General features: G+C 32.9%; 1 protein-coding gene across 1 annotated transcript in view; it reads left to right on the forward strand.

The window, feature by feature from the left end:
* LOC136972759 (inositol 1,4,5-triphosphate receptor associated 2-like) overlaps positions 1 to 19,623 on the forward strand; it is a 180,433-nt gene extending 160,810 nt beyond the window's left edge. Inside the window, exons 23-26 of the mRNA XM_067267386.1 lie at positions 223 to 435; positions 12,273 to 12,610; positions 19,154 to 19,249; positions 19,335 to 19,623. Coding sequence (XP_067123487.1) covers positions 223 to 435; positions 12,273 to 12,610; positions 19,154 to 19,249; positions 19,335 to 19,557 — 870 coding nt within the window. The 3' untranslated portion in view covers positions 19,558 to 19,623. The remainder of the gene's footprint in view (positions 1 to 222; positions 436 to 12,272; positions 12,611 to 19,153; positions 19,250 to 19,334) is intronic.
* Positions 19,624 to 20,002: the final 379 nt, after the last annotated feature.

The raw sequence follows: 20,002 nt of genomic DNA on the forward strand, positions 1-20,002 counted from the left end.
ATATTTTTTTTACAATTATGATGTCAAAGTTACTTTTGAAATAACTACCATATAATCTATTACTTTAATAGTTACATAATTATCATTTTTTATATCATATGAAGTTTATAAATGAAATTTTTTTGTTTCATTTTATCAAATTGATTATAAATTGCTTAATTTTGGTGACAAGTTTTTAATCACCACTAAAATTATTATTAAAGTGTAATATTTATTGAACAGGAAGAACGTATTAGCCAAGCAGTTGAAATAATGATAAATCATGTTGAGAATTTAAAGAGACTTTACAAAAAGGAACATTTAGAATTAGAAGAAATGCGTAATCTATGGAATGAACAAGGATTTAATAATGATGATAGTGGTGGTGAGACTTGTTCCGGAGATGAAAGTAAAAGATCTTTAAGGTCAATAATGATGTCTTCCACAGCAAAACAGGTAAATAGAATCATTATAGTTTAATCATACTTGAATTTTTATAAAGCAAATTGGGTTTTATATTTTCTTAATCAAATTTTTAGAAATACAATCCAGTCTTTATTAGGTGATATTACTTTTATTATCACACAAAATGTATTTCAAATTTCTCTTGAAAGATGAAATTTCTTAGATAAAATCACAAAACACACACCTTTTATACTTTCCAGCAGAACAAAAATTTTGGTGCAATTAACATGCCTGCTTCAGGATAGAAGCCATTTGAAAGGTGAAACAGCTATATTGAATTTTGAAGAATAATTCAAATATTTCATGATGATATTTAAAATTTTGCAATTCATTATTTATATATATATATATATAAATAAATTCAAAAATTAGATTATCTAATTATATGAGTACAAATTAGATTAAATTATAATAAATATTATATGATTTTGTTTAAATTATATAAAGCTTAACACAAGGAAATCAATAGTTTATTATTTCTTATCTTCTGTTAGAATAAGGTCAGAGAGCAAAGCTTGCCAAACTTTGCTCTCTAACCTTATTCTAACAGAGTTATAACTGCAACAATAGAGAAAGCATTAACTGGGATAGGTTAATGCTTTCTCTACTCTTGATTCAAAGCCCTTTGATTGCTGCCTTTTAGATGTTGATGGCTTCTATTCTTAATTTTTAGACATCAGATATTAGACTTTTTCCCAACATAGGGATACACCAAGTTTGCTGGCTTATTGGGTTAAGGTAGTTTTACAATTGCCTTTAAGGATGTTATATTTATGCTCTTTTAATCTGGCAACTATCAATTTAATAGTTAAACCTATATAGGTTAGGCATCTGCTGAATCTAGATTGTCTAGAGGTATAGTGTATACCCTAAGGATCCTTATCTCATTTATTTCATCTTTCTCATTTGTTATCATCCTGAATATTGTTGGTGGTTTAAATGCTATATCTATTTTTATTTCGTTTTCTATATTAGCATATATTTGGAATAATATAGTGTTGAATTCAATGGTTACATGTTTACAGGTTGGTCTTTGTTGTTCTGTTTCTTTTTCTGAATCTCAGGTCATTTATGATAGATGGAATTAGTCAAATGCCATATATCATAAATTGCCTGAGATTGTTTTGAGTCATCAAATGAGATAAAAGCATCATTACAAGAGGCATTACAGGTGGTTGCAAAAGATGGCTTACAGCAATGCTACAGAAGCTGCATGAGTGCTGGAAAAAGTGTATCATTGCTCAAGAGGATTCTTTTTAAGTTGATTGTGCATCAGTGTTTTGAATTATTCAAAGAAAGGAACTATATGCCAAGTCCCCAAACTTTTATACCCTACTATATATATGTTTTCATTGTATTTATATTCAGTATAAGACATACATTATGTTTTGTATATTTATGGAATATTTATTAAATTTTGCCTTTACAAGGGAGAAAAGAAACAAAATCAACAAACTTACATTATTTATATCCATGATTCAATTTCTTTTAACAGAAAATAATTTATCATAACTGTCCCAAAAATGCTTAATCTAACAGATTTTAAGAGAAAACTAGTTCTTTGAATAATTGAGAATTTGTTTATAAATAATATATAATATTCGTCTAACTTCACTCAGACTCTATTAAATCATAAGACAAAAAACACCTTGATGCTGAGAACGTTTAAATTTAATCAAAAACAAACGTTTTCGGCCCACTCCATGAGCCATCGTCAGGCTAACTACATTCGAATACAATTTCGAACAAGCAATTTCAAATTGAAATAAACTACAAAAAAAAGAACTCACGCGCTACGCTGGATAACGTAAACTAAAACTAATATAAACAACATAGAAAATAATAAAATAAAATATGTCAATGTTACATGTGTACATTGTAAAAATCTATAGTCTATAGTTCTCTAGGCAATCCTTTTGCCGTATCTAATGTATTCCTGTGACTTTTTTAATTAAAAACTTCCAAGCTGATGGTAAAATTGCCGCATCCTTGTAATTTAAGCATTTTTTGGTTAAGCCGGACTTATAAATTTCACATTTTAAAGTAAACAAGAAAAAACGGGATCTGACAAACGGTATCACGAAATTCACGTATAATAAACGTCTATCATCGGTCATGGAAGGTATTGCGGGCCGCATGAACAGCACTATTGTATACAAAAGAGCTCCCTCGATATATAGGCTACTAAGGAACGACAAAGATGCAATTAGACCGAGTGAACAACCAGGTGTGTACTCGATACCGTACAGCAACGACCAGTTAAAGATTGATAAAGAATACATCGGGGTCACGACGAGAAGCCTAAGTAAAAGGATTAAGGAACACAGATATGACGTGGCGAAGGGTAAATGCACAACAACGTTAGCAAAAATGGCGCAGACTGAGGGGTCCGTGGTGAAATGGGATGAAGCCAGGATCTTAACACCGATACATTCGCCGACACTTGCGGCTACAACCGAAAAATGTGAAATTTATAAGTCCGGCTTAACCAAAAAATGCTTAAATTACAAGGATGCGGCGATTTTACCATCAGCTTGGAAGTTTTTAATTAAAAAAGTCACAGGAATACATTAGATACGGCAAAAGGATTGCCTAGAGAACTATAGACTATAGATTTTTACAATGTACACATGTAACATTGACATATTTTATTTTATTATTTTCTATGTTGTTTATATTAGTTTTAGTTTACGTTATCCAGCGTAGCGCGTGAGTTCTTTTTTTTGTAGTTTATTTCAATTTGAAATTGCTTGTTCGAAATTGTATTCGAATGTAGTTAGCCTGACGATGGCTCATGGAGTGGGCCGAAAACGTTTGTTTTTGATTAAATTTAAACGTTCTCAGCATCAAGGTGTTTTTTGTCTTATAATATATAATAAGTATACAAGATTATTTTCACATAATAAAAATATACAATTAAACAGTTCTGTAAGAGTTCATTTTAGAACAACCTGTAATATAAATTAAACTAAGTGATTTGTTTTATTGGATTTTTACTTCATTAATATTTTTTTGATTTTAAATGACATTTATTTGCATGCTAGCATGTACGGAAAACACTTGCACAGGTTTCTGGTAAGTAAGGTGAGTTACCTAACAAAATATGTTTGTTATTAATGACATTTTTTAGAAGTATTATACAGCTCATTTCACAAATCTTGGCCAAGTTGAAAAATGTGCAATAGCATGGACCAGTCTGTTTACCTTAGTGAAGGAAATGAATTATTTGACAAATCTGTGACAAAATCACTGTGCATTATCAGTGTCAAAAAGGTTGTTTTTAAAACTTCCATAACTCTAATTGAATACTGTGCATTACCTGGCCAAGATATATGAAACAATCTGTAATAAATTTACATAAATTTCTTCATTTATATAATTTTCAAATTTTAGACATAATCTGATTCAAATTATTAAAGAATTTAGATTTTGATTTGATCTTAAAATATAGTCATTACAATGTGATCTGCTAATCTAAATCATCTAAAATTACTATTCCTCAGAATGTATAAAATGCAAAAGAAGTAACAGAAAAAAATTAATGTCATATGTCATAATTATAATATGGTTTATACTATCAAAAACTACAGTATAAATAATCTTTCATTAATCCAAACAGTTTGATTTCTCTAAACAATTCTTCTCATTTGTTAATTCAGATTAACTTGATTTCAGTAGACATTAGACCAGTGATTCTCAACCACTGTACCACGGCACTTTAGTGTGCTGCAAGATTTTTGAAATATGCATCCACTGCGAATACCCGTACAGTACATAAGCGATGCCAGACAAATAGTTCAATAGGTTCTACCTTCCTAGGGCACATTTGGAAATTGTAACCGGTGTTACCAATAACTGCTGGTAGTTACCAAAGCATTTAGACAATAACCAACCATGTTTAAAAATCACTGTTATGACATTCTGCGATACCGAAGTAACTGTGTGTGCCGCCAAATTTTTAAATTATTAAAAGTGTACCATGACAAAAAACAGGTTGAGAATCACTGCATTAGACAATATAACATAAATAAAAATAACTGAATAAAGAAATCCATTGTAAGAAATTTGACACCATTGTGGTTTCTGGAACTATTAAACAAGAATATTTAATTAAATTGAATAAGTAAATATTTTGGTAGTTTGGAAATGAGAGATACATTATTATGATTTAAAGGATTTCAGAAAACATTTTATAATAAAGTACTTAAAAAGGGAAGACATTTTAGTTTCTTCAGTCATGTCCAAACATCATAAACAAGTCTTTCATTGCAGAGATGACTTCTATTAGAGGCTATGTCTCTGCAAAAATATTCAAAACAGTTTAAAAAGTTCACTGGTGATGAGGCAAAAAATAAAAATACAGTTTTAATTAAAAATAGCCGATGATATTTTAGTTTCTTCTATGTATTTTATTGTGTAAATATCATCAGCCATTTTTAATTGAGAAAATATTTTCACTATAACAAGTAATATAAAAAAAATTTTTTTAAAGTCAATTCCTACTTAGGTCAACAAAGAAAAATTTTATTTTAGTTACTTTTTATTAAATAATTACAATTAATATAAATATGTATATACGTATGACAGAATCACAATATTAAGTGGCAAAATAGAAAGAGAAATTGGAATTGAACCCAAAGCATAAAATTTCTTCAATTTTATTTTTTGAGAAAAATCCTTTATTCTAACCACTAAGCCACAACTGCTAACTCACTCTCGAAAATCATTTGGATAAAACGTCTACTTAAAGCAAAAATTTTCAAAAATTTATCAAAAAATTATTGATTTTCGCAAGAATTGAACTCGCATTCTTCACCTTCACGTGAAAAATACTGAAATCCTTGCATTTTACTGATTGAGTTACTGCCTGTTGATTTCAATTTTCATTACAAACTGTTAAAACTCTATTTAAAGTATTAATAATTAGGTTAATGTTATCCGTGGTATCGAAGATGGCGACGGGGAAATTTATTAATTTGCATAATGCGACAGATAGTACGGGTACTCCCCCTAACCAGTGGCGTAGCGTAGTGGGGGCGGCAGGGGCGGCCCGCCCCGGACGGCACTTTTAGGGAGCGGCAAAATTTCACGATAAATACACAATACACATTACACCTGTACAATACACAATAATGTTGATTGTTTTTTGCCGAAAAGTTCTTTAGAATTACTGTATATTTTAGTCTTTTGAATTGAGATACCTAAATAAGGGGGCGAGCGAAATTTTCCTCCGCCCCGGGCGGCTGACACCCACGCTACGCCACTGCCCCTAACGTTTAGATCACTCGGTATTCTACTTCGAGATTATCCATTGTTAATCTGCTTCCAGATTATCACTCGATAATCTGATTCGAGATTACCGGAAACGCGGCCATCTCGAACGTAGGGAAAAAAAATTTCCCCGTCGCCGTCTAGTATGTAGGGAAAAATTCCCCGTCGCCATCTTCGATACCACAGGTAATATTAACCAATAATTAAATTTTATTAATGGATTAATATTTGAAAAATCTGTATTAACATCAAGTGTAATCCACTACAAGTTTAAAAAATGTATTTGAACTTGAGTGGATGAATAAAAAGTATTTTATTAACGATTGAAAATTTGAACAAGATATATATATATATATAGGGAGAGTGTGAACTAATAATAGGAATTTAATAAGATGGGGACTATTAATACAGTAAGACCCCGCTTAACGCTGGGAATGCGTTCCTAGACAACAAAACGCTGAAAGATACAGCATTAAACGAGGTAATTTTAACACTGAGTAAATAGGGATAGGGGTACATAAATAAACAGATTTTACTATAATTTTAAGTTATATTATTATACAAATTAATATAAAAATATGTTAAATAACACATAAACATATGGACACAGAAATGTAAAGTTCATTTTTTGTGACCAAGGTCCTGACTTTTCTGAAATTCATTTTTTTTTTTTTTTTTTTTTTTGCAATAAAGTCGTGTAGTTTCATTTGTCACTTTCTTTTTCTTTCCTTGATCAAAATGTCGGTACCAAGAGATCGCATCAAAACGTCTCGTTTTGCTTTTGCACTCCTTTCAAAATTTAGATCATTCGCCACAAATTGATCAACGATTTCGGTTATCGTTACCAAACTTTTACTAAGGAAATCTGTAGAGAATTTTCTTTTTTTTTTTGGGTCCTTCGTTTTCAGAATCTCTATTTTCCAGTTCTACACGAATTTCTTGTTTTGCCAGTTCTTGAAGGTTGTCGTCGGTAAGGTTCTCACCAGAAACCCGCAGTAACTCCTCAACATCCTACTTGTCTACATCTCCTAGTCCTGCTGTATCCATTAGGTTGATAATTTGTTCAACCTAACAATACAGCGATAGGCTCTTCTCGTTGAGAATTCTTTCACACTTCATTTGTGCATTTATCAGTTAATTCTTGCCAAGCGAAGCCGATAATGCCTATGGCATCCAAGATGTTATATTTTTTCCAAAATTGCACCAAACAAACATAGATTTAAAGAAAGAACACCTTTTTATGATTGGTTCATAAATAATAATCGTATTATATACGAATCACTGAAATGCCGCGATAATTGAAATCGGCATAAACTTTGAGCTTTTTTTAAGGTTTTGAGCAGACCGCATTATATCGAATTAGCGTTAAACGGGGTCTTACTGTACTAACTTTCTCACTTTAAATATTAATTTATAGTATTTTTTTAACGTAATGAGAAAGCTTAGTAATTCTAACACACTATACAGTAATGCTGGCAGGAGTGTAAGGGCATATGTTGGAACAGATCATTAAGCCATATTTTATAGAAAGAAATGAAGCCAAAAGTGGATTTATTATCAATAATAGCAAAGTGATCTGTACTGTTGTAGAATACACCAAAAGTACCGTACTAACCGAGATGACATTTGAAAAGATATTTGAAACAATCTTCTTTTTTGAAACAATCTTTCAATATATCTTCTCAAATGTCATCTCGGTTAGTATGGTCTGTACTGTTGTGGACTGGACAGAGGAACATAATTAAAAAAGCCATATTTTGCCAGTCATCTTAAGCTAATGACCATGAAATCAGCATTAACCAAATACTGTATAGCTATTATAGCAGACGCAAAGTTTTCCAGCTTTTTTGGTAATACAATAACCCATCGTTATATTGCGCTTTTATTTAATTCCCAAATTTTAAATTAAGCCAATAAATTTTAAAGTACCAATTACCATTGAATTTCTTTTTGCAACGAAATACGGTATTTTATTCCTACCATTGTCCTTGAAACTGCCACTGCGGTGAAACAATAAATTCGTCAAGATCTAAATAAGCAAAACAGACCAGTTATCATTTACGTTTTCTTTTCATGTTAAAAGTTGCTTGTTTATTGGTTTTAAGTACTGTCTTCTCATTTACAAGTTTCTGTGGTTTCGAAATTTTACATCTTTATGTGAATTGCGTCAATACCATTACGCCATGAATTCGAAATCACTGCGTAATATGTAAGGAAAAGAATTCTTTATTTCTGAACAGAAAGTTCTAAAATGTTTATACAGTAGTAACTTTAATTTACCTTTTAGAGAATATTTACTCTGTAATTTTAGAAGTTTTGATGTTCTGTTCTATGTTCAATATTTGTTTTTTAAATTTTCAATTATTGTTTTTATAATTTTTATTGTAAAATATAAATTACACGAATTTTTAATAACAATTTATTGTGAGATACAGTATTGTATAATAAAATCGCAACTGATATTTTGTTTTTATATCGATAGTATTTGTCTCTAAATGTCATTGTTTAAAAAAACAATAATGCTAAATGGCCGTTCGTGCTATCGATGTTTACGTAATCGTCAATTAATACGATATAACCACGAATAAAATTCAATATTGCAAAATAAGTTTATTTTATATCAAACACTTGCTGATGAAAGAATAGAGGATAGAAATTCAATAGCATGTACAGTACAATCTGTTTAGTAAAAGCCCAAAATTTTTAGTACTCGGTTATATCGCGCTTTTTGTTTGTCTTTCGACAAGCACGATATAACGAATTACTACTGTATTATTGTTAAAACTGATTGGGTTGATTTCTATTTTATATTTTGGCAAAAATATAAATAAATTTATGTCATTTATAATTACTATGAATTTTCAAATTTTGAATTGGGTTGAAAATTTAAAGAAAAAATGTACTTAGATCAAACTTCTAACTTAGAAGGTAATTTTCGTTTTCTAAATAAAACATAATATAAAATATTATTGTAAATTTTTATAAGATTTTGAAAACCAAAGATGGTCAATACTCCGATCACTCAATCTGGTTATTTTAGTATTGAAAAATTCTGCTACGAGAATGCCCTTTCCGATTCAATTGATGCGGGTGAAATCGTCTTTAAAGCATTTAAGAGAGGACAAACGTTACGTGTTTTTTCACCTGTAGCCTGGAAAATTTCTAGTTTGTTTCCCAGATACGCTACAGTACTTCTTTTGCTCTCAAGTATTCTTGATTTGTCTACCTCGGCTGCTTTAATAGCGGTATCAAGCTTATAGCCCGATAATTCGGCAGTTCGTTTGGCTTTAATAATCAGGTTTATGAAGGAAAACTTCATACTTGTAGACTTCGTACTCGTTTCTATCCTTGCCCAATTTGCACAACCCGGCATAATGCAGTTATTGAAGCTACTGGAGATGGTTAAAATTAAGACGGCATCGGCGCAATTACTCCGGATATTACAGGTTCTCACAAATACAGAATTTTCAGAGTCCTGTCACAAATACACAATCTGTATGTATTGACAATCTGTGAGATGTCATAAAAAGTAAAAATTTAAAAAACTAATAAGCATGCGTAAAATTAATAAATACAAATGTATTTTGACAGTTTATGGGTTAATTATACTTTATATTTGCAAAATTTCTTCAACCTTAACACAAAATAAGAAAAAGTGAACTTTTAAGAAATTTGCGGGATTTCCCAGGATGAGAAGAATTTTCTGGCTTAAAAAAAAAAGCCGGGATCCCGCGATCCCGTTGGAGAAACCCTATCCTCAATAAATTAAACTTATTAAGTACCCCCATAATCAAAAATCACATAGATTAAGATCCATAGAATAGTTGCCAGGCGGTAGGAAATGAAGGGCTATCACTCTGTTATCAGTGAAATTTTGCAGAAACTGCTAAATGTGGTGTTCTATATCTGGAGAATATCTATCTTGCATGAAAGCTGTTGCCTCAAGACATTGTTGCTGTTGCAGTTGGAATATGACAAAAGTGTTGAGCATCTCTCAGTATCTCTCAGCTGTCAGAGCATGACACAGATGTGTTTGGACTAGCTTCTTCAAAAAGAATGGTCCAAAGAGAAATGTGGAGTTTATATCAGACTACTTTTAGGCAGATATAGGAAGTCTGCTGGAAAACATTAGGGTTATCCAGATCCTGTTAGCAGCAAACAAAATTTGCTGTGACTTTCGAAGGGGTTTCACGAAGACTACTATAAAGCATCTTTCGAGGATTGGAAAATGCAGTAGTTATAGGTATTTACTGTTCAATTGAGGTGAAAATGTCCCTTACTCCACAAGATTTTCCATTTTCTTTATACATCCACTTCCATTCTGGAAAGGAAGATCAATGCAAAGGGTTTACCTGTTAGCAGCAAGCAACTGCTGGTTGTGGCTGGTCTCAAACAGATAACAATAAACCATTTTCTGAGTATGTTACTTTCCATACTGTGCCGTAGGACATTGCTACTTAAAGTATGGTCTATGAACAATTTATTACTGGTTTGCATCAAGATTTCACTTAAAATTTCATAATTTAATATATTACATTAATAAAACTATTTTTAAAAATTTAGAAAATATATTGTAGCCTATTATAATTTCCATTTTTCAAAGTAATTAGAACCAACATTAAGCAACACAACACCTTTACATTTTCCAGCAACTATCTTTAATGGAACAAACATTTTTGGCCTCTTTTACAGGATTTTAAACTGTGCCAAAATCACATGCTCTACCAAGTGTTCCCTTTGAACAATTTATTCACAACAAAATTAGAATCAAATTTTTTTATTGTATTTTTCTTTCTAATTCAGTCTAACAATTAAAGTAAATAAGAAAAAAATGCAATTGAAATCCATTCTCTCTGTTTTATAATTATTTTTATTTAATATCACAAAAATACTGGTCTGTAAAGATTGGAATGGAAAAAAAAACTGGTTTATGAATACAAAGTTGGAGAAGTGCTACCATGGGACATACCCAACTGCCGTGATACTGCATGTATGCTACTGGAGCCTGCAATATTCATTGCTGCTCAACAACTGTTGTGATAACATCTTCAATAAACAATGTGATAGGTTTGTGTCCTTGACTGGGTTGAACTCGCAAATGTCCAGTGTCCTTGAATTGAATAATCATTCTTCTGAAAGCATCAAACAGCTTTATATAATAAATGCACATTCTGGCAAGCTGGCAATTGTAGCTAATAAGAATGACATTCAACAGTTGTATCCACGTTTATAACCAGAACTTGGATGCAGCTTTTGTGCTTATGCAATGGAAACTGCTTTTTTTGTTGTGAGGGGGCCGAGGGGGGAAGGATTTCAAAACGAAACATAACGATTATATGTGATATCGTTATCCTCTCCATTGCCTTCTGGACTGCCAAGTAGTAACAATCAACATGTGGGAGCGGTTGAGTCAGAGATCGATGCCTCGAAACAAAACAACCCGTTTATTAGACAATTTAACTTACATAAAGTTCATAGTCACAAAGGGTTTAAGTCCTTGTATACTTCGGCATGTAGTCTTCAAAGAAGAAAAGTCCGGCGACGAAAGTGGTTTTCATTCGCTGACCGGATGTTATATTCTAAGTCCAGTTGTTGAACGGGAAACGATGTCCAGTGAATGCGGATCGGAATGTCCGAAGTTTCTCTCACGAAGGTCTATAACTTTCGGAGGATGTGCAAAGGACGAACGTGGAACCTTGCGGGAAGCACCCCAACGAGGGACATAGCCCCGCGAAACGCCACGGCAAAGAACCAAGCGTCCTTGTAGCCTGGGCTTAAATACCTTTTCGTCTCGCAAATCGTCACTTTATTAATCCCCTTCTCGGTCACAGGTTGGTCTTTCTCTGTTACCAGGTGAAATTGGACCAGATTAGTTCCGAGAAAGACGATTGTTTATGAATACAATTCGACACCGTTTTTCGTTAGATGTTGAACGAACAGTACCTTAACTAACATTTCCTTTTTTGTTCGTCTTGTCTAAAAAATGTTTTTTTACTCGTTTTTCTTTTTCTCGCGTGGTTTTAATATTAAAATAATTTTATTTTTCCCTTTTTCTTTATAATTTAGTTCCCTTGATTTTAATTAATCGCGAAGATCAAGATTCGTTTTTGTTTTGATTTTGGTTAAAAAAGTTTTTCATCCCAGACCAGGGCCTCACAGTTGTTTGCAGCATTGAACGTGCCAAAATGGAGAATTTTGGTACTAATTTTCTTTTCATAGAAATGTCTTCCACATATCCTAAAATGTCACTATATCAAATTTGATTGAATTTAGACTGCTGGATATTTTTAGCGTTAAATAGAGGTACTTTAATTACAATCGTCCGGTATTTTATCATCAAACAACAATTGAAGAGTTCTGTGGAATAAGGTAAATTTTAATGTTTTCAAGTAAGTAAAGTTCATGTTATAGTAAGGGGAATTGTCCATATCTGTAAAACCCTATTTGATATGCATAATAAAACTCCTAACCAAAAAAGGTATCGGATTGCACTTAGCTACCTTATTCCATAGAACTCCTTAATTATATTTAACATTTTAAGTCCACTTTCTTTACAGAAATCCACACTACTTATGGAGAATTCGATGGCTAGAAATAGTTCAATTTGGAGTAGCAGTAGTGCACACATTGAATGTCAAGACTCCCAGAATACAACTATATCTAATAAATTATCCTTATCTTACAAGTGGTCAGAGTTAAACTATCCTAAAAGTGGGACGATCAATTCATCTTTACATAGTGTTACCATAGAACATTTAAATCCAGACTCGTTATTTAGCAGCAGTGAGAATTGCAATTGCTTTAGAAGAAAGGAATTGAACCTTAAGATTTTAAGAAAAAGAAGAATGAAAAATACAAATATTTTTGCCATGTATGCAAATCCCTTCATAAAAAGGTAGAAACTTTTATATTCTGATATTAATAAAAAGAAATATTTTAATTTTAACCCGACAATAATTTAAAACATTACTGTAATAATCAAAAAGTATCGGACATGGTTTGGTACGACTTTCATCAGCATATAGCAGCAATCCGTACGTCATCGTCTGTTTACGTTTGCAAGTAAACATCATTTGTTTTCTGTGTAAAGAATTTTTGTGCCGGCGATTTTTCAAAACGTCGAATGTAATTGAGCAAAAACTGTTCATTAAAATTTATTTTCACAACGTGATTATTGCTACAAAAACATTGGAAATATTGCAAAAAGCCTTTGGTGACGATAGTCGATCAAAAACAAGAGTTTTCGAGTGGTACAAGATATTCGAGGAAAACAGAGAACGCGTGGAAGATGAACCACACTCTGGTAGAGTATCCACTTCAACTGATTAACAAAACGTCGTCGAGTCAGCGATTTGGTTCTCAAAAATCGTCGTTTTAACAATTTATCGAACATGTTCCATTATCATTTGGATCCTGTCAAGCAATTTTAAAAGGTCATTTGGGCTTGCGGCGCGTCGCTTCTCGAGTTGCCCCTAAAACTTTGAATTTTCTTTTCCAAGAACAAAAGTTCGAGTGGCCGAGGAAATGCTTTCTCGAGGCGAATCATTCTTAAAACACATCATTACGGATGATGAAACATGGATCTGTGTTTTTGACACCGAAACGGCTTAACCAATAATCGAGTGAATGGTGCTCGAAATGTGAAGCGAGACCGAAAAGACCATGTCAAAGTCAGTCAAAAATCAAAGTCGCGTTGACTATTTTCTTCGATTATCGTGTTGTGACTTTGACTGGCATTCCTTCCGAACTCCTTCCGACTAGCCAAACTGTCAACAAAGAATATTTTGGCGTTTTGCATCGTTTGCGTGAAGCAATTTGTAGAAAACGACCCGATTCGTGGCGAAAAACTCGTGGATTTTGCACAACGATACTGCATCTGCTCACAATGCTCTTGTTCGTGAATTTTTGGCCAAAAACTCAACGAATATAGTTCCGCGAGCTCCGTATTAACCCGATATGGCACCGTGTGACTATTTCCTGTTTCCTCGACTAAAATTTTCTCATCGTGGCACCATTTTGAATACATTGACGCCGTAAAACAAAATTTGCTGCGACTTTCGAAGGGGTTTCACGAAGACTACTATAAAGCATCTTTCGAGGATTTGAAAAACCGTTGACATATAAATGCATTGCAATGGGAGGGAATAACTTTGAAGGGGACGAAATATATTTTGATGAATAAATTTAAATCTTGCGTTTTATTGAACCATTCCCGATACTTTTTGATCACGGGCATTAAAGTAATTCGGGCATAAATTCGGAATAGGTAAATTTCTTGACTTTCCGAATAGATTTTTCGGGATTATCGGTTAATATATTCTTGGATTGGGTGAACGGAAAAGAATACTTCCGTATAAAGAGGTCGTTTTCCAAATAAAGTATCTCGTTTTTCAATATTTTATACTAATATATTTAACATCAAGAAATTATTTTATGACAACTTTTTCACAGTAAATTTATACAGTTAAAATTTATCCACATCGCCCAAGAGAAAAATTTAAGATTCTAAAACATTTTATTTGAGGAGCATCGAAAATGTTATTTCCAAATTTACCAGTTTGACTTTTCGAGTTGAATAATTTCTAAACGTATTCATCACTTTTTACTACATTTTTAAAAATCAAATTCAGTATTTTTGTACAGTTGGATAGTTTGTCTACTTTTTATCTAAAGTAAGGAGGTTTTTAATTGTGGATGAAATAGAGATATTATGTGAGCTAAAAATTGACGGATAAACACTATCATCCTCTTTCCCAAATAACTAAGCGTTCTTACTATTTGTTTCTCAAAGAAAGCAGTAATAACTAAAATTTTTACACTTAAATTTGAATGCAAGAATAGTAAAATAAAAGTATTTTTAATTTTATGGTTATTTCTAAAATTGGGAAATAAATGGATTGTAAGTTGACTGGCTTCGGGCATTAAAGTAATGCTAGCAAAAATTGGAAATTTCGAATTTAGTTAACTGGTTTCGGTAAAAACCAGTTTCAGATCCATTTCAAAATTGCTTTAATTTACTGAATTCAATGTTTTATTATTGTATTCATTAATTATTATTACTAATCAAAATATTTAAGTACAAAAACTTAAATAAGCTTGTATTCTACCGTAAATAACTACTTCAAAATACGTAGTGTATATGTTACCGGCAAAACCCGATTTTACGCCAGACTAATTTTGCTTAGGCCAAACTAGTTTGGCATAAGCGTGTCAGGCTAAACTAGTTTAGAATTATTATTTTAATAGTTAAAATAAAATTAAAAGGTAATCAATTAGATGAACAATATCTATTCAAACATAATCTACTTAATTATAAAAAACGGGATTGATGCTACCCTAGATATCGAAGGTGGTGGCTCGTCTCCGATTTCAGCAATCAGAAGACAGGGAACAGTGGGACGCGCGTTCTAACCTAACCTAACCTAACCTATTCTAATAAATTACCAGTGGCGTGCCGTGACATTTGATGGTAGGGAAGCTGTGTTTTTGTAAGAAGCCTACTTCCAGCCGGTAATCAATTAATTGCTTGTCAGTGATGGTGTAGGGTCCATTCGTATGTGAATGGTGGCGGAGGAGACAAAGACGACAAGTATCTAACAAAAACCGTTTATTTTAACATAAAATAAACTTAGACTATGTACAAAATAGTATGCTTTAGGACAAGCCTGGCCAACCCAAATTATTTCGCGGGCCACTTTGATCACGCGTAATATTACGATGGGCCACAATTTAGGAAAACATGCTTTTAAACAAGTAAAACAAGTACAAAATGAATAAGATTTTATTGTTATACCAAGCAGTGGCGTGCTGTGACATTTGATGACAAGGAAGCTGTGTTTCTGTAAGAAGCCGATTTCCAGGGTAAATCAGTTAATTGCGCATCAGTGGTGGTCTAGGGTAGGGATGGGCAACCTGCGGCCCGCGACGCATAAAATGTGAATAAATATATCAATTCAGCTTAAGGAAGTATGCAGCAAAAATTCAAACGTTATTTTTACAATTTATGTTTGTGAATAGTTTTTCCCGCAATGAATTTAGTAAAAATTAAAACAAGAAACCGGCTAACAGACACATCGAAACTAATTTAAAAGTAGCAGTGACGAATATTTAACTAAATAATTCCAATATATTACGTTTACATCAGTTCCAGAAGCTAAATTATATACCTATGCTAATTTATAATTACTGTATATATGAATAAATAATTCTGATTTATCGACATTTTTTTTCTCTCTTTCTCTTGTATGCGGCCCGCATCAGTTCAAAAGTCTTAAAATGTGGTCCTTACATAGAAAAAGGTTGCCCATCCCTGGTCCAGGGGGTCCATTCGTATTCATTTGTTCGATAAGCCACTAAAAACTGTAGATTTCTCTAAATGTATTTTTAATATCACAACTACATTCTGAATCGCTAGCCACGATATAAAGGCTAAAATTAAAAATAAATTATAAAAACTTGGTGAAATAAAATGTGCGGTGGATATACATACCTGTGTACAATATATTGTTCAATTGTATTAATATACTTTTAAAGAAAATTAAAATTAAATGTAGCTTTGTAAAGAAACGTACATAAAATTAACATAAAATATTCTTTGAGAGTGACTAAAAAGTTTTTTTAGTCACTCTCATTGAACTGGAAAAATTTCTGTCTTTATTATCTAATATTACGAAGAAATCAGTCCCCACTGTACTCGGCTAGAGATTGGTTCGGTTAAGCTTTTGTTTAAGTAAAATTCTGGCTCTTTCGGCAGGGTTTTATTTATGTCCCCAATTCTCTAATCTCTTAATTATTTAATTACTTCTTAAGTAGAAATAAGTCAAAACCAGTTACTTTGTACTTGAATATTTGTAGTCGTGGGAAAAAAGTGGAAAGACAAATTTTTATGACAACGGATACATAAATCGTAAATTTAAGGAAAATAAATTCTGGAGCTTTTTTGTACCTTGTGCGTCTCATTCATTAAATTTGGTTGTAAATGATGCTACCAAAGTAACAGTTAATTTTTTAACATTGTACAAGAATTGCACACATTTTTTTCTACATACTCTTATAGATGGGACATACGAAATCGTAATATCACTGGTTTAACATTGAAATCCGTAAGTAATATAAGATGGGAGAGCAGAATAAAAATATCAAATATTTTAATGGATTTTTTTAAACTTTTGTCAACTATACAGAACTATCATAAAAACATGCTAGTAAATTCCTATCGGTTGGGTTAAGTTATAAATGTACTGTGGTCCGAAGACCACGTGTTCTGTTGCGTAACTGGCTCGTAACCAGCCCCTTGGCTGGTTCACGTAGTAAAAGAGGGATAGGCCCTCATAGTGTAAAAGTTCCCCGTTTGTTGTTGTAAAAGTTAATGGGAGAAGGAGAGATATGTGGTCTGAAGATCACGTGTTCTATTGCGTAACCAACTCCTTGAGTGGGCTACAAGGTAAAGAAGGACCATGCATTCTCGATGACAACCGAAAAACCCGGATCAACGAGGAAAGGAGGTGGATCGCGCATGCTCAAAAGGAGAAGAAGGACTTTTTCGGAAGAAAGAAAGGGAGTGAGGACGTGTAGACGACAGAGTCGCGAGATTGTTTTTTTTGTGTGTGTGTTGTTTCCTTTGTTTTTGTGTCTGTTATAGTGGAAGGACAGAGTAGTGATTGGAAGGACTAAAATAAACCTTAAGTTCCTTGCATTGGAGTCATGGAGTGTATGACTTATTTCTGTTTCTTTTTGTTTTGTTCCTGCCCGGGGAATACTCTCAAGATACTTCCCCACAGTACTTATGATTCACATAATCGGACGAGGGCAGCTAACAGCCCAGAACCGGTCCGGAATAGAATCATTGGAAGCGTTATACGTGTGTAGCTTCCACCAGTTAAACCGTGTAAGGTTGGTGCTTTGTAAAGCGCATGCGCGAATGAGTATAATCTGGCTGCTTGGAAGCTGACTCCGTCTCGACAATACAGCGCTTCCATTCCGCCACTGATATTTGAATATACAATAACAATCTTATCGTTTATTTCAAATGTAGTATAGAAATGTAATAAGATACATAATGCAATTATAGTAAAATATTAATTTTAATTAATTCAAACTACGTTAAAATATGAAAATTTATATTTTAGAAAATACAAGGAAAGCGGCGCTTCCACCGCATTCAATGACAGCACGCCACTGTAAATTACCATAATTATTAGCAACCAAATTATTAGAATAAGTTAGAACGTGCGTCCCCACTGTTCCCTGTCTTCTGATTGCTGGAATCGGAGACGAGCCGCCTTCGATCTTCGATACCTTGGGTAACATTAACCAAAAACGGTATTGATAGAAGTGACACAACACTTGTACAAAACTATAAAATAAAAATAAGCTAATCAGTACTTATCAGTTTGTATTTATTATTATTATTATTAAGCCATGCACTTTTAAAGGTAATTAATTTTCGAAAATATTTTCAAAAATTCAAACGAAATAATAAAAATAACTTTTAAAATCAAACTAAAATTAAAAATGAACTTATTTGTGTTTTCTGATGAACTTAAATTAACCATTAATATATTTAACCGTTAATATACTTGAATAATAATTCTAAACTAGTTTGACCTGACACGCTTTCACGCCAAACTAGTTTGGCGTAAAATCGGGTTTTGCCGGTAACATATCGCTACTTTGGAAGAACACCGGCACAACTCAAAAAAGTGCGATTTTTTGATTATGTCATAATCAGAATGAAAATGTAGTAAATTTTGATGTGTAAAAGTGTCATAAAAGTTACTTGCGTATTTGACCACTTGGAAGCAGTTATGTGAGTGTTGAATAAGTGATAAGTGATATTCAGTAAAATCTTTGAATGGGATTTTCTCAAAACTAGTTATTTCGAGTTGTGCCGGTTTTCTTCCAAAGTAGCGATATATACTCTACAGTCTGAAATGTTTGTATTGTTTGAAAAGAAATATCTAAATAAGAACTTAAAAACTAACAATGATACCACTTTTATGCCTATTCTAACCCTGTTTCGTTAGCGGCCGGATGGCCGAGCGGTCAAGGTTAGCAACCTGCCGCCCTGGGGGACCCGGGATCGAATCTGGACGGGTCGAAAAATCTCCAGGAATTTTTCGGGGGTGGTCCGTCCGGATATGTCGGTCCTCGTCCCTCACCACCCAGCCGCCCCATTATGGGCTTGGCCGAACCCATAATGGGCTTGCTATAAGAGGCCCTCTTAGTGCCCACTGGGCGGAAAGAGTTACAAAAAAAAACCCTGTTTCGTTGCCAGCTGTATTTTAAAATATTAAATACAATACAACGTTTTGGTTACTCGACATTATCTTAACTTTATAGAAATTAGATTTATTTTTTGACTTCGGATATCGTATATTTACAATTATGATTTGCGTATTTGTATAAAAGCGAAATATTAAAACAAATCGATTTTTAGCGGCGCAAACGAAACAACCAAAAATATAAATAATAGAAAAATTAAAGAAATTCCCGAGAGACGACAGAACGGCCTGGAAGAAGCCACAAACGACAGGTAAGACATCTTTTTTTCTATTAGATTATTCGATTAGCTGATAGAGGTAAGAATTATTTGTGCGGTAATGGAGATGTGTTTTCAGCACATCTTCCATCTTCGGACGGAGACGGCGTCGTTTGGCCAAACGACTCTTTTGTACCGGCGCCTGGGCCGCTTCGACGATCGTCGCTCTGTGGGTGTTGGCCATTAAGTTTCTGGACGAGAATTATCCGCAGGATCTGTCCGCGGACCTCTGGTTGCCGGAATTATGGGAAAAAGCTTGGTCGAAAATGGTCTGGAGACGTCCGGGAAAACCACCGATCTGAGACTGCACAATAAATATATGTATCGATATATATATTTATGGGACGATTAAACTCGATCAATAAATATTTATTCTCACTGCTTCTAATGAAATAATTAATAAGAGAAACTGTGACGTAGAATCTATGTCCAAGATAAAAGTATTTTCCGTGTGATCGATCTGTGATATATTATTCCATCATCCGTTAATTATATATTATCTAAAGATCAAAAGATTAGATTTTAACATATTTAAAAATATATATATTTCATGTTTTGAGAAAAATTAAAATTGTTTTTACCTTTATGCCAAAATATTCGATATATAATTATATATTGTTAAATGTGAAAGAAACACTAGATTTTTCTATTAAAGAAAATAATAAAAATCGGAATGATATTTTTTTCACAACAAAATATCAATGCACTGAACATGTTCATCCGAACATCGATTGTTCTATGCCCAAA

Source organism: Centruroides vittatus, unplaced genomic scaffold (genome assembly GCF_030686945.1).
Source record: "Centruroides vittatus isolate TY-2023 unplaced genomic scaffold, ASM3068694v2 contig_301, whole genome shotgun sequence".
NCBI lineage: Eukaryota > Metazoa > Arthropoda > Arachnida > Scorpiones > Buthidae > Centruroides > Centruroides vittatus.